This window comes from Doryrhamphus excisus, linkage group LG1 (genome assembly GCF_037039965.1).
Source record: "Doryrhamphus excisus strain RoL-2023G ecotype Guam linkage group LG1, RoL_Dexc_Guam_v1.1, whole genome shotgun sequence".
In the NCBI taxonomy this organism is placed as follows: Eukaryota; Metazoa; Chordata; class Actinopteri; order Syngnathiformes; family Syngnathidae; genus Doryrhamphus; species Doryrhamphus excisus.
In genome coordinates this window covers 29,572,523-29,588,045 of record NC_136357.1, presented here as the reverse complement: position 1 = coordinate 29,588,045, position 15,523 = coordinate 29,572,523, and the positions used below count along the sequence as shown (strand labels likewise).

The following is a 15,523-nucleotide window of genomic DNA, read 5'->3' as shown; positions in this document are numbered from 1 at the left end:
CAGTAACTGTCAAAACTACTACTACTACTCTTAGTCCTACTGCAGTAACTGTCAAAACTACTACTACTACTACTCTTAGTCCTACTGCAGTAACTGTCAAAACTACTACTACTACTCTTAGTCCTACTGCAGTAACTGTCAAAACTACTACTACTACTACTCTTAGTCCTACTGCAGTAACTGTCAAAACTACTACTACTACTACTACTCTTAGTCCTACTGCAGTAACTGTCAAAACTACTACTACTACTCTTAGTCCTACTGCAGTAACTGTCAAAACTACTACTACTACTCTTAGTCCTACTGCAGTAACTGTCAAAACTACTACTACTACTCTTAGCCCTACTGCAGTAACTGTCAAAACTACTACTACTACTCTTAGTCCTACTGCAGTAACTGTCAAAACTACTACTACTACTCTTAGCCCTACTGCAGTAACTGTCAAAACTACTACTACTACTCTTAGTCCTACTGCAGTAACTGTCAAAACTACTACTACTACTCTTAGTCCTACTGCAGTAACTGTCAAAACTACTACTACTACTCTTAGTCCTACTGCAGTAACTGTCAAAACTACTACTACTACTACTCTTAGTCCTACTGCAGTAACTGTCAAAACTACTACTACTACTCTTAGTCCTACTGCAGTAACTGTCAAAACTACTACTACTACTACTCTTAGTCCTACTGCAGTAACTGTCAAAACTACTACTACTACTCTTAGTCCTACTGCAGTAACTGTCAAAACTACTACTACTACTCTTAGTCCTACTGCAGTAACTGTCAAAACTACTACTACTACTCTTAGTCCTACTGCAGTAACTGTCAAAACTACTACTACTACTCTTAGCCCTACTGCAGTAACTGTCAAAACTACTACTACTACTCTTAGTCCTACTGCAGTAACTGTCAAAACTACTACTACTACTACTCTTAGTCCTACTGCAGTAACTGTCAAAACTACTACTACTACTCTTAGTCCTACTGCAGTAACTGTCAAAACTACTACTACTACTCTTAGTCCTACTGCAGAAACTGTCAAAACTACTACTACTACTCTTAGTCCTACTGCAGTAACTGTCAAAACTACTACTACTACTCTTAGTCCTACTGCAGTAACTGTCAAAACTACTACTACTACTCTTAGTCCTACTGCAGTAAGAGTAATACAAATTGCTCACCCGTGCATGTACATTGGCAGTAATGCAATATTGCGTTGTCAGTACTTGTGGTGTAAAAAGTACTTTGTAGGTACGTACCAACGAGCGCCATGAAGCAGATGCAGATGGCGAAGAGCGAGCTGAAGCTGAGGCCCACGTCGTCACGGTACACGGCCAGCGTGGTCTCGCACAGGCGACCCCGGTGGCCCTCGGGGCAGTGGCAGGTGAACTTGGAGGGCGAGTGCGGCACGCAGGTCCCGCGGTGGCACGGCCGCGTGGCGCACAGCGTGTACACGCACGACTTCCTGCTGCCGTTCACGCGCACCATGTGACCTGGCGGACACCTGTGAGGACACAGAGCGGCTTGAAGTGTGTGTGTGTGTGTGTGTGTGTGTGTGTTTTGGAACTTTCAGAACTAGGACTCCATTCACACCCTAACCAGGAGGAGTGCACGTTAATCACCCCCCCCCCCCCCCCAAAGAAATGACTGCCGTTAAAGGAAACACCTTAACTTTGACAGCCCTATTGTTCTCATATATTTATATTCTCATATATACATACGTATATTTCATTTCTATCATCCATATCTTTCATTTCTATCATCTATATCTTTCATTTCTATCATCTATATCTTTCATTTCTATCATCTATATATTTCATTTCTATCATCCATATCTTTCATTTCTATCATCCATATCTTTCATTTCTATCATCTATATCTTTCATTTCTATCATCCATATCTTTCATTTATATCATCCATATCTTTCATTTCTATCATCTATATCTTTCACTTCTATCATCTATATATTTCATTTCTATCATCTATATCTTTCATTTCTATCATCTATATCTTTCATTTCTATCATCTATATATTTCATTTCTATCATCCATATATTTCATTTGTATCCATATACGTATTTCATTTGTATCCATATACGTATTTCATTTGTATCCATATACGTATTTCATTTGTATCCATATACGTATTTCATTTGTATCCATATACGTATTTCAGTGATAGTGAATTCATTTTTCATATCCATGGTTTTATCGGGGCAGTAAGGCGAGGTAGAAAGAAGGACTTCTCAAAGGCGATTTGAAGTCACGGGCGATTTGAAGACCGGGTCGGGAGTAAACGGCGGATCCCCCGAAGTGGCGGCTGGGTCGGATGTGGGTCATCCCAAGGAGGCATCATCCTGGTGTTCGGCGTTTCAAAGCCATCATGAGAAGTGCCAAATGTAAATATATTTATGACTCCATCTTTTATGCATGGCGGCGAGTCCAGGAGGACAAACACGACTGATTGAAATGCGTCAGCGGCTGCTGCCGAGCGCCCGCCATCATTAGCGGCCTTTATGGCCAACACTTAGCGCTTTACAGCCTCGTTAGCACGTTAGCTCTTCACCGGAAAGGCCAAGTCCCGCTTAAAGGCTTTCATCCTCTTCAAACACGCCCACTCCTTCTGGGAGGACGGAGAACCATCAGGACCGCAGACGGCTGTGGAACCATCGCCTGGTATTTTACCCTCAATCTTTGGTCTCAGCTCATCACACCACGATCCTAAGTACGGTAGTACAGGACGTAAGTACGGTAGTACAGGACATAAGTACGGTAGTACAGGACATAAGTACGGTAGTACAGGACATAAGTACGGTAGTACAGTACATAAGTACGGTAGTACAGGACATAAGTACGGTAGTATAGTACGTAAGTACGGTAGTATAAGACGTAAGTACTGTAGTATAGTACATAAATACGGTAGTATAGTACATAAGTACGGTAGTACAGGACGTAAGTACGGTAGTACAGGACATAAGTACGGTAGTATAAGACGTAAGTACTGTAGTATAGTACATAAGTACGGTAGTATAGTACATAAGTACGGTAGTACAGGACATAAGTACAGTAGTACAGGACATAAGTACAGTAGTACAGGACGTAAGTACGGTAGTACAGGACATAAGTACGGTAGTATAGTACATAAGTACGGTAGTACAGGACGTAAGTACGGTAGTACAGGACGTAAGTACGGTAGTACAGGACATAAGTACGGTAGTACAGGACATAAGTACGGTAGTACAGGACGTAAGTACGGTAGTACAGGACGTAAGTACGGTAGTACAGGACATAAGTACGGTAGTACAGGACGTAAGTACGGTAGTACAGGACGTAAGTACGGTAGTACAGGACGTAAGTACGGTAGTACAGGACGTAAGTACGGTAGTATAGTACATAAGTACGGTAGTATAGTACATAAGTACGGTAGTATAAGACGTAAGTACTGTAGTATAGTACATAAGTACGGTAGTATAGTACATAAGTACGGTAGTACAGGACGTAAGTACGGTAGTACAGGACGTAAGTACGGTAGTACAGGACGTAAGTACGGTAGTACAGGACATAAGTAGGGTAGTACAGGACATAAGTACGGTAGTACAGGACATAAGTACTGTAGTATAGTACATAAGTACGGTAGTATAGTACATAAGTACGGTAGTATAGTACATAAGTACGGTAGTATAGTACGTAAGTACGGTAGTATAGTACGTAAGTACGGTAGTATAGTACATAAGTACGGTAGTACAGGACGTAAGTACGGTAGTACAGGACGTAAGTACGGTAGTACAGGACGTAAGTACGGTAGTACAGGACGTAAGTACGGTAGTACAGGACGTAAGTACGGTAGTACAGGACGTAAGTACGGTAGTACAGGACATAAGTACGGTAGTACAGGACATAAGTACGGTAGTACAGGACATAAGTACTGTAGTATAGTACATAAGTACGGTAGTACAGGACGTAAGTACGGTAGTACAGGACGTAAGTACGGTAGTACAGGACATAAGTACGGTAGTACAGGACGTAAGTACGGTAGTACAGGACGTAAGTACGGTAGTACAGGACATAAGTACGGTAGTACAGGACATAAGTACGGTAGTACAGGACATAAGTACGGTAGTACAGGACATAAGTACGGTAGTATAAGACGTAAGTACTGTAGTATAGTACATAAGTACGGTAGTATAGTACATAAGTACGGTAGTACAGGACGTAAGTACGGTAGTACAGGACGTAAGTACGGTAGTACAGGATGTAAGTACGGTAGTACAGGATGTAAGTACGGTAGTACAGGACGTAAGTACGGTAGTACAGGACATAAGTACGGTAGTACAGGACATAAGTACGGTAGTACAGGACATAAGTACGGTAGTATAAGACGTAAGTACTGTAGTATAGTACATAAGTACTGTAGTATAGTACATAAGTACGGTAGTATAGTACATAAGTACGGTAGTACAGGACATAAGTACAGTAGTACAGGACATAAGTACGGTAGTACAGGACGTAAGTACGGTAGTATAGTACATAAGAACGGTAGTACAGGACATAAGTACGGTAGTACAGGACATAAGTACGGTAGTACAGGACGTAAGTACGGTAGTACAGGACGTAAGTACGGTAGTACAGGACATAAGTACGGTAGTACAGGACGTAAGTACGGTAGTACAGGACGTAAGTACGGTAGTACAGGACATAAGTACGGTAGTACAGGACATAAGTACGGTAGTATAGTACGTAAGTACGGTAGTATAGTACATAAGTACGGTAGTATAGTACATAAGTACGGTAGTATAAGACGTAAGTACGGTAGTACAGGACGTAAGTACGGTAGTATAGTACGTAAGTACGGTAGTATAGTACATAAGTACGGTAGTATAGTACATAAGTACGGTAGTATAAGACGTAAGTACTGTAGTATAGTACATAAGTACGGTAGTATAGTACATAAGTACGGTAGTATAGTACATAAGTACGGTAGTACAGGACGTAAGTACGGTAGTACAGGACATAAGTACGGTAGTACAGGACGTAAGTACGGTAGTATAGTACATAAGAACGGTAGTATAGGACGTAAGTACGGTAGTATAGTACATAAGTACGGTAGTATAGGACGTAAGTACGGTAGTATAGTACATAAGTACGGTAGTATAGTACATAAGTACGGTAGTATAGGACGTAAGTACGGTAGTATAAGACGTAAGTACTGTAGTATAGTACATAAGTACTGTAGTATAGTACATAAGTACTGTAGTATAGTACATAAGTACGGTAGTATAGTACATAAGTACGGTAGTATAGTACATAAGTACGGTAGTATAAGACGTAAGTACGGTAGTATAGGACGTAAGTACTGTAGTATAGTACATAAGTACTGTAGTATAGTACATAAGTACGGTAGTATAGTACATAAGTACGGTAGTATAGTACATAAGTACGGTAGTACAGGACGTAAGTACGGTAGTACAGGACGTAAGTACGGTAGTACAGGACGTAAGTACGGTAGTACAGGACGTAAGTACGGTAGTATAGTACATAAGTACGGTAGTACAGGACGTAAGTACGGTAGTACAGGACGTAAGTACGGTAGTACAGGACGTAAGTACGGTAGTACAGGACATAAGTACGGTAGTATAGTACATAAGAACGGTAGTATAGGACGTAAGTACGGTAGTATAGTACGTAAGTACGGTAGTATAGGACGTAAGTACGGTAGTATAGTACATAAGTACGGTAGTATAGTACATAAGTACGGTAGTATAGGACGTAAGTACGGTAGTATAAGACGTAAGTACTGTAGTATAGTACATAAGTACTGTAGAATAGTACATAAGTACGGTAGTATAGTACATAAGTACTGTAGTATAGTACATAAGTACGGTAGTATAGTACATAAGTACGGTAGTATAGTACATAAGTACGGTAGTATAGGACGTAAGTACGGTAGTATAAGACGTAAGTACTGTAGTATAGTACATAAGTACTGTAGTATAGTACATAAGTACGGTAGTATAGTACATAAGTACGGTAGTATAGTACATAAGTACGGTAGTATAGTACATAAGTACGGTAGTATAAGACGTAAGTACTGTAGTATAGTACATAAGTACTGTAGTATAGTACATAAGTACGGTAGTATAGTACATAAGTACGGTAGTATAGTACATAAGTACGGTAGTATAGTACATAAGTACGGTAGTATAGGACATAAGTACGGTAGTATAAGACGTAAGTACTGTAGTATAGTACATAAGTACTGTAGTATAGTACATAAGTACGGTAGTATAGTACATAAGTACTGTAGTATAGTACATAAGTACGGTAGTATAGTACATAAGTACGGTAGTATAGTACATAAGTACGGTAGTATAGGACATAAGTACGGTAGTATAAGACGTAAGTACTGTAGTATAAGACGTAAGTACTGTAGTATAGTACATAAGTACGGTAGTATAGTACATAAGTACGGTAGTATAGTACATAAGTACGGTAGTATAGTACATAAGTACGGTAGTATAGGACGTAAGTACGGTAGTATAGGACATAAGTACGGTAGTATAAGACGTAAGTACTGTAGTATAGTACATAAGTACTGTAGTATAGTACATAAGTACTGTAGTATAGTACATAAGTACTGTAGTATAGTACATAAGTACGGTAGTATAGTACATAAGTACGGTAGTATAGTACATAAGTACGGTAGTATAGGACATAAGTACGGTAGTATAAGACGTAAGTACTGTAGTATAGTACATAAGCACTGTAGTATAGTACATAAGCACGGTAGTATAGTACATAAGTACTGTAGTATAGTACATAAGTACGGTAGTATAGTACATAAGTACGGTAGTATAGTACATAAGTACGGTAGTATAGGACATAAGTACGGTAGTATAAGACATAAGTACGGTAGTATAGTACATAAGTACGGTAGTATAGTACATAAGTACGGTAGTATAGGACATAAGTACGGTAGTATAAGACGTAAGTACTGTAGTATAGTACATAAGTACTGTAGTATAGTACATAAGTACGGTAGTATAGTACATAAGTACTGTAGTATAGTACATAAGTACGGTAGTATAGTACATAAGTACGGTAGTATAGTACATAAGTACGGTAGTATAGTACATAAGTACGGTAGTATAGGACATAAGTACGGTAGTATAAGACGTAAGTACTGTAGTATAGTACATAAGTACTGTAGTATAGTACATAAGTACGGTAGTATAGTACATAAGTACGGTAGTATAGTACATAAGTACGGTAGTATAGTACATAAGTACGGTAGTATAGTACATAAGTACGGTAGTATAGGAAGTAAGGCCACCAACGGCTGGTCTAAGATGCTAAGATGCTAAGATGCTAGCGGCCACCAGGACACCCTGCCGTGAAGGTTGGAGGTTGGAGTCCTGGTGGTCCCAGCTGGGCAGAGGAAGACCAGCGTGGGGGTCTGAAAGGAAATGTTGAAATCCGACTCGGATATGAAGCTGGGTCCTCCTCATCTTGCCAAACCAGAAGCACCAGCTGGGTCTGCTCCAGTTGGACAGCCGCCTTGTTGGCTCCGCCCTCAAAGAGAATTCTAGAGCAGCCCCCCCCCAACCCCCAACTCCCAACCCCCCCAGCCTTATTTAGAAAAAGTCAAGATGAACCTTTTTAGTCTTATTATTTAAATGTTGATGAACGATATCTTCCTATTGTGTTTATTTCTATGCATTTATTTCTTGTATATAATAACTACTCTTACCTCATTTGCATAATATATTCATTGTAATATTGAATAGGATTTATGAGTACAATATTTTAAGACAATAGTTATGCGATAATAAATTATGCAATAATAAAATAATACATTACATTTACTTCATGATTCATATTTTTTTATATTTACTTGAGTCTCTTATTTGATTAAATATGAATATACAGTAGAAATAATAGTAACAAAAATCATATCAATACATTTAAATCGAATAAATGAAAGCTGCTAGCTTGACAGTGACACGATTTCGGATCACCATTTGCCATAAAAGAGGGTATGGAAAGGTGATTTGGATTCTTCTACCTGCACTCGTGCACCCGCCACAGGTCCACGCAGGTGAAGGGGGGGGTGCACTGGTTCCTCCTGCAGGAGTCGGACGGGCACCCCTGGGTGAGGCCCTGCACGCTGACCTGGGACACGCCCTCCCGCGCCTGCTGGACGTCCATCGGCATGGAGCGACCGTTGAGGCGCAGGTCCCTCATGCAGCCTGGGGGGGGCATCAGGGCAGGGCATCATGTTACATTTATTGTACCATGTATGTGATGGATGGATGGATGATGGATGGATGATATGATGGATGGATGATACGATGATGGATAGATGATACGATGGATGGATGATGTGATGGATGGATGATGTGATGGATGGATGATGTGATGGATGGATGATACGATGGATGGATGATACGATGATGGATGGATGATACGATGGATGGATGATGTGATGGATGGATGATGGATGGATGATGTGATGGATGATACGATGGATGGATGATGTGATGGATGGATGATGGATGGATGATACGATGGATGGATGATACAATGGATGGATTATGAATGATACGATGGGTGGATGATGGATGGATGATACGATGGGTGGATGATACGATGGATGGATGATACAATGGATGGATGATGCGATGGATGGATGATGTGATGGATGGATGATGTGATGGATGGATGATACGATGGATGGATGATGGATGGATGGATGATACGATGGATGGATGATGGATGGATGATACGATGGATGGATGATGGATGGATGATACGATGGATGATACGATGGATGGATGATACGATGGATGGATGATGTGATGGATGGATGATGTGATGGATGGATGATGGATGGATGATGTGATGGGTGGATGATACGATGGATGGATGATGTGATGGGTGGATGATACGATGGATGATACGATGGATGGATGATGGATGGATGATACGATGGATGATGTGATGGATGGATGATGTGATGGATGGATGATGTGATGGATGGATGATGGATGGATGATGTGATGGATGGATGATGTGATGGGTGGATGATGTGATGGATGGATGATGGATGGATGATGTGATGGATGGATGATGTGATGGATGGATGATGTGATGGATGGATGATGGATGATTGGCGTTGCGGTGACTCACCCTGGAAGCTGTTGTTGATCAGAGACGGGAAGGTGTTCCCCAGCATCACCACCGTGGGGTCGATGACGATTTCCCGGCTCCGCCCCCGCGATCCGGTCACCTCCCTCTGCCCGCCGCCACCGTCCAGCCGCAGCGTGATCTCGTTGTCGTGGCGATCCAGGGAGACCTCGTGCCACTCGCCGTTGTCCAGGCGGTAGGCGGGGATGCTCAGGTTGTAGTCGCCGTCGCCCAGATTGTAGACCACGCCCAGCAGGCCCTGACAAATCTGATTGGATGGAAGAGACGAGAGAGAGAGATGCAGTCTAGATATAGAAAAGATAGAAAGAATATACTTTTCTCTTTCTCGTTTCCTCGTTTGGAAAAGAAAACAAACTTGGGCTCTGGCTGGGATACTATGAACATCCAGCAGCAACACAACATTTTGGGCAAGGACAAACTCATAAACTATAAGCAGATATGAGTATAATAGTCCAGGTCCACGATGTACTGCCATCAGGAGATGGTGGTCAGCCGGGGGTCTCGGGATGATCGCCATCCCTCAGCTGCAGCGCCTCCACGAGGTATCGTGGAATCGTGAAATATATATCAAGGACATCTAATAAATATACAGCAAAACATGCAATTGCACACGACAGGTGTCAATCAAAAACTGAGAAACAAGTGGCTCCACACACACACACACACACACACACGCATGCATACACACACACACGCACACACACACACACACGCATGCATAAACACACACACACACACGCACACACACACACACACACACGCACACACACACACACACGCACACACACACACACGCATGCATACACACACACACGCATGCATACACACACACACGCACACACACACACACGCAGTGTAAAAGTTGTCTGGCTGATGAAATGTTTTCCAAGTGTTGACAAGAAGATGCCAAAAGGCTTTTTTTCAAGAAATGTAAAGAAGACGTAATCTTGCATTAATATTCATATTTGCTTTGATTGGACTTTTATGGCGCTAAGACTACGCAACGTGCGTGAAATATCTGCCAGCGGGATGGAAGCGCCTCCAGCAGGCTGCGCTGGCTGCGCTGACACGTTGCCACGCGGCACCGCCTCCTGTCAATCAACGTACAGGACCGATCATGAATGACTGGTCTTTCATTGTTTGCAAGGTGACCCGCTAGACTCCTCCAGACCCTCTAGACCCTCTAGACTCCTCTAGACCCTATAGACTCCTCCAGACCCTCTAGACTCCTCCAGACCCTCTAGACTCCTCCAGACCCTCTAGACTCCTCCAGACCCTCTAGACCCTCTAGACTCCTCTAGACCCTCTAGACTCCTCTAGACCCTCTAGATGCTTTAGGTCCTCCAGACTCCTATGGTAGTAGCCATGTATGTGCTAGTCACATCATGCTATGACACCTCGATGTTTATGTGTGGGAGGCGGTACCCCCCCCATCCCCCGCCCCCCAGGCCCAAGCCACACGCCCACCCGTGTGTCTTCCAGTAATGTCTCTCTGGTCCTGGGGGGGGCAGAAGGTGGCGGCGCCCCGAGGTCTGGTTGGGAAAGCGGGGGCTGGTTTCCCGGCGCTGCCGTGGAGTATTAATCATATTTCATATCATATTAATATGATTATATTATTTTTATTATTCATATTAATCATATTTCCAATCCACCGGGATGCTGACTTGTGAGCACGCTCTCTCTGCCGCCTGATTTTACACCCAATTAAACGGCAGCACAGCAGACTGGCTCCCACCTGACCCCCCCACACGACAGTCGGTGAGTGTGTCTGCTTCCACGTCGCCACGCGGGGGGCCGGGATGAAGGCATATCTGAGCAAATAGCCCCCCTGTGGGAACTTGTTCCAATCAAGCAGGTGTGGATTTGGACAGAAGTATCGGGACACCACCCCCACCATCCCGCATGGGGGGGTCCCGCATAACAGATAGTCACACAACAATGTCCACCCATTTGTATCCTTTACCGCTGGTGTAGTATACATAAGTACAAGAATAAGCATACTGTATGTAGTACTTGCTGTGTATTCCATCAGCGAGTGAGAGTCTCACCTCCAGTCTCAGGTACTCGCTCTGCTGCGTGGAGCTCAGACTCAGCACGGTGCTGCTGTGTTTGCGGGTTCGGACCAGAACCTGAACGGCCGTCCTGCGGGCCGGCAGCGGCGAGGCCAGCTGGTAGCGCACGTGGCTGTGGCCGTCCAGGGAATACTCAGGAACCTCTGCAAAGACAAATGGCCGTCAGCGCAGGAAGGAGGCGCGCTGCGTGCGGCGGGAGTTTGGGCTTCTCAGGTGACATCCCGCTTCACCGCAGCTAGCGTCTCATCTTAAAACATCAGCGGCTTTTATTTCCTTCTGGGTTCCAGAGGCCAACGCATCCTGCTGGGTGGCCTTTGGACGCTTTGGCTTTCTGGTGGTCTGGCAAGCGGCTGCTTCATGTCTTCTTTCAACCGCTGCCGAGGGCAAAATGTCGGACAGGAAGTTGACTTGGGCCTTTTCAAAGCAGCGTCACGGACAAAAACACACTTTACTGGTTGACACCAGTCTGGCGGGAGGCATGGACCAAAAGAGACGGCCTTTTTCTCCCTTTTCAGGAACCAAACAAGGCTGGAGCCGTCAACAAGGTCCAACGTCCAACACCGTTTATGTAGTACACATCTAGAAGTACTCCAGTACTCTAGTACACTATCGTGCCGATACGGGAGAATTAGGACGTCATACCGAGAAGTACGAGCCCATCATCACAGACGTTAGTGTCCATTCTGAGGGTCTCCCATGACATCACATGTCCATCATCCTTCAATCCTGGGAATCAAACGTATGAAGACAAGGCAAGACTGCTGCGTCTTCACGTCTCCTGAGTTTCAGCACCAGCAGAGTAAGACCTGCACCGTTTGGTGCGGCTGGCGTTGGCGTCGAGCTCGGTGGTGTTCGTGGTGTCGGTGCTCGGTGATGGACGGATGAAGTCGTTCAATACCGAAAACGTAGACAGACTCTCTCATAAGACCCGACAACGTATCTACACGTCTTTGACATGACAGGCAAAAGCAGCTGATGATGCAACCCTCAACTGATGGATGAACCTTTCAGAGCAAAGCCAAGCCATAAAGCCTTTGGGAAGATCTGGCCAGGGATCATGTGATCTGTGGAAAAACCAGACAGGCAGGAGGAAGCGTTGACGTTTGTCAGCGGAGGTGCTTCTGGTGCTAAAATGGGCCGTAGTATTTACGTTGGCTATGAAAGCAGAGAACGCTCCATCAGTCTAGGTGACATCTTGGTGACATCCAGAAGAAACGTCGAGTATTTGTCACATCAACAAGGGATTTGGGTAATATTGTTTATCCTAATCCTTCCTGATGGAACGTCTCCATTTTGCTATTTGGTGTTTTTATCTTTTGGAGTCGTCTCTTCCAGAAGACCTGGCTGTCTTCTCATTGGGATGCTTTTGTACTTCTGTGGAAGCGACACCTTGTCTGCGTGATTTAGTGTTTGTTGTCCTGCCAGCTCGGCGGCTCCTCTGCCAGGCTTGCTTTTATTCCTCAAGATGAATTGGATTCATCCTGATTTCTATTCCCACCAGGCCGGCAGATAAAAGTCTGCTATTTATCACGCTGATCATCCATTAGCAGACCTTCAGGGTGGGCTAATCCGCCAAAGTCTGAAGAAGCAACATGCTGAGATACTGGCTGACCTTTGACCCTGTGGTGGACGTAGCATCTTGTCTAAGCTGGGCTCGTGTGAGATGTTGCTACGGAAGCGGTGGAAGGGAAAGTCAAGTGCAACGACTTTGTCATCTGACGTTCCTTCATGAAGGTCAACCATGTGGATGTCCAAAGTGTGAAGGATGACCTGTGAAGGATGAGCACCTCCGGTCAACTCCGGGGTGCGTGTCCTTACCATCTTCACACTGTTGTCCCGTGTACCCGGGCACACACTGGCAGCTGAAGGATCCCCACTCGCCATGGCAACGGCCGTGGCGGCCACAGGAAGGATAGCCCATGTTCATACAGCTGCTGTCCGTGGTCAGGCAGCCTGGGGAGCTGGACTGGGAGTCGGCTGGGGAGCTCAGATCATACAGCTGGATGGTGGAGGATGGACAAGGAGCAGAACATGAATTATGGAGGATAGAGAGGACGATGGTGGATGAAGAATGCAGGATGGAGGATAGGGAGGAGGATGGAGGATAGAGGATGAAGGATGGAGAAGGTAAGATGTAGGACGGAGCATGGCGGGGGCGAGGAGGAGGTGAGGACAAGGAGAAGAGGAGGCAAGGACGGAGGAGATGAGGAGACAGAGGAGCAGTGAGATGAGACGGCCAAGAGCCACAAAGAGAAAAAGAGAGCGGAGCGTTAAAGGAAGGCAGGATTAGAAAGTAAGACATCTCTCATCTTTCTCTGTTGGACTTCACTGATGTGAGACGCTGCGAGGAACTGCTCGCCACTTGTCACACACACACACACAATGATGAGAGGTCCAATGTGGCGGCTTTGCTAGGAAGGAGGAAGGAGGAAGGAGGAAGGAGGAAGGCCTTCATGCGGCGCTCATTGAAAAAGTTGGAAAGCAGATTTGAGGCCGACGTTCGCCAAGAGCATCAAGGCTTCATCTCGGGGGGGGGGGGGGGGGGGGTCGAGGGTGGAAGCAGGCCATACTTGGACTTATTTCCTACATGTGAAGATTCTTTGCATTAATACTTAGAATAATCATCTGGAGTGCATGAAAAAGTGTGCCTGATTATCCCTTGACTGCTTTATTGCATGCAAATTTAGTTAATTCAAACATGCTAACACTTTTAGCCTCTGGACCAATTTGAATCCAGTGATATTGACACATACGGTAATATTTTACTAATTAATATTTCATACATAGGCCAAGCAAGCTAACTGATCACTAGCTAACGTGACATGAATAGTAGGCTGACGAGCTAGCTCACTAATTATTAGCTAGTTTGTAGTTGACGCTTGAAAAGGAAAGCAAGGCTAAACAAAAACAGTTAGCAGTTAGCAGTTAGCGTCAGAAGCCGAGCAAACTTTCTGGCAAAGAGTTGAAGTGAAATGAGAAGAAAAGGAATAAATGATGTTTGCATTGTTAGCCAACGTGTGAAAAGCTAGCAGCGTTCCAGCGGGGTTGACTGGCAGGTCGCTGCGTCTACTCAAAGGCATCAGATATATATATATATATATTTTTTTTTTTTCATACCATATTTTCATCTTTTCTGTGAGTCATATTCAACCAACACTTGGATGTCAAGTTGGGATTTGGGCTCCAAATGAAGCCTGCTGGGACGCAAAGGAGATGCTGATGTTCATGGAGGAAGTCCGATGCTAGCAGGATGTGGGTGGCGTTTCGTAATCATCCGGTAGTAAAAGGCATATACTGTAGTAGTACATAGGTATTTATACACTATACATACAGTACATGGCATATACTGTAGTAGTACATAGGTATTTATACACTATACATACACTACATGGCATATACTGTAGTAGTACATAGGTATTTATACACTATACATACACTACATGGCATATACTGTAGTAGTACATAGGTATTTATACACTATACATACAGTACATGGCATATACTGTAGTAGTACATAGGTATTTATACACTATACATACAGTACATGGCATATACTGTAGTAGTACATAGGTATTTATACACTATACACACACTACATGGCATATACTGTAGTAGTACATAGGTATTTATACACTATACATACAGTACATGGCATATACTGTAGTAGTAGTAGTATTTCTACACTAAGTAATAGTATTTTACAAAGACATTTTAAACATTATGATAAAAAGTTGTTATTTTGGGAAGATTAGGTTAGAATATTCAAAGAATGAAGTTATTATATTCCATGAAGATCATTTACAAGAAGAATAATAAGAACATATTGTATAAATATTAACATCTGAAAATATGAATAATAGTCCTATTGTGATATTAGGACAAAAAGTAGGTTTGTAAGTAATAACTAATATTCCTACCAGCAAACAGCATGAAGACGTCATCACATGATGGCGGCAAAGTCAACATTTCATATCAGTCGTCATATTACGTCATATTACGTCATATTACAATCATATTACGTCATATTACATCATATTACGTCATATTACGTCATATTACAATCATATTACATCATGGAGGCTTACGAGACAAAAGATGAATGTGATGGAATATTTACAAACAAATAAAGTCAAAATATGATGACGTGTATGATGTCATGTAGATGGGGGGGTGACGTGAAGGATGGATGGATGATGTGTATGTGGATGGGGGGGTGACGTGAAGGATGGATGGATGGATGATGTGT

At 43.5% G+C, this 15,523-nt stretch overlaps 1 protein-coding gene across 7 annotated transcripts in view; it reads right to left on the bottom strand.

The window, feature by feature from the left end:
- LOC131131824 (neural-cadherin) overlaps positions 1 to 15,523 on the bottom strand; it is a 122,831-nt gene that overhangs the window by 5,516 nt on the left and 101,792 nt on the right. For 6 of the 7 annotated variants that reach the window (XM_078793515.1, XM_078793517.1, XM_078793519.1 and 3 more), the window contains 5 exons: positions 13,096 to 13,276; positions 11,254 to 11,420; positions 9,188 to 9,452; positions 8,064 to 8,247; positions 1,260 to 1,504 (listed from right to left, as the gene is read on the bottom strand). In XM_078793515.1, the coding sequence (XP_078649641.1) occupies positions 1,260 to 1,504; positions 8,064 to 8,247; positions 9,188 to 9,452; positions 11,254 to 11,420; positions 13,096 to 13,276 (1,042 nt within the window). Of the gene's footprint in view, positions 1 to 1,259; positions 1,505 to 8,063; positions 8,248 to 9,187; positions 9,453 to 11,253; positions 11,421 to 13,095; positions 13,277 to 15,523 lie in introns of those variants that run through there. The other variant, XM_078793520.1, reaches the window with a different exon arrangement.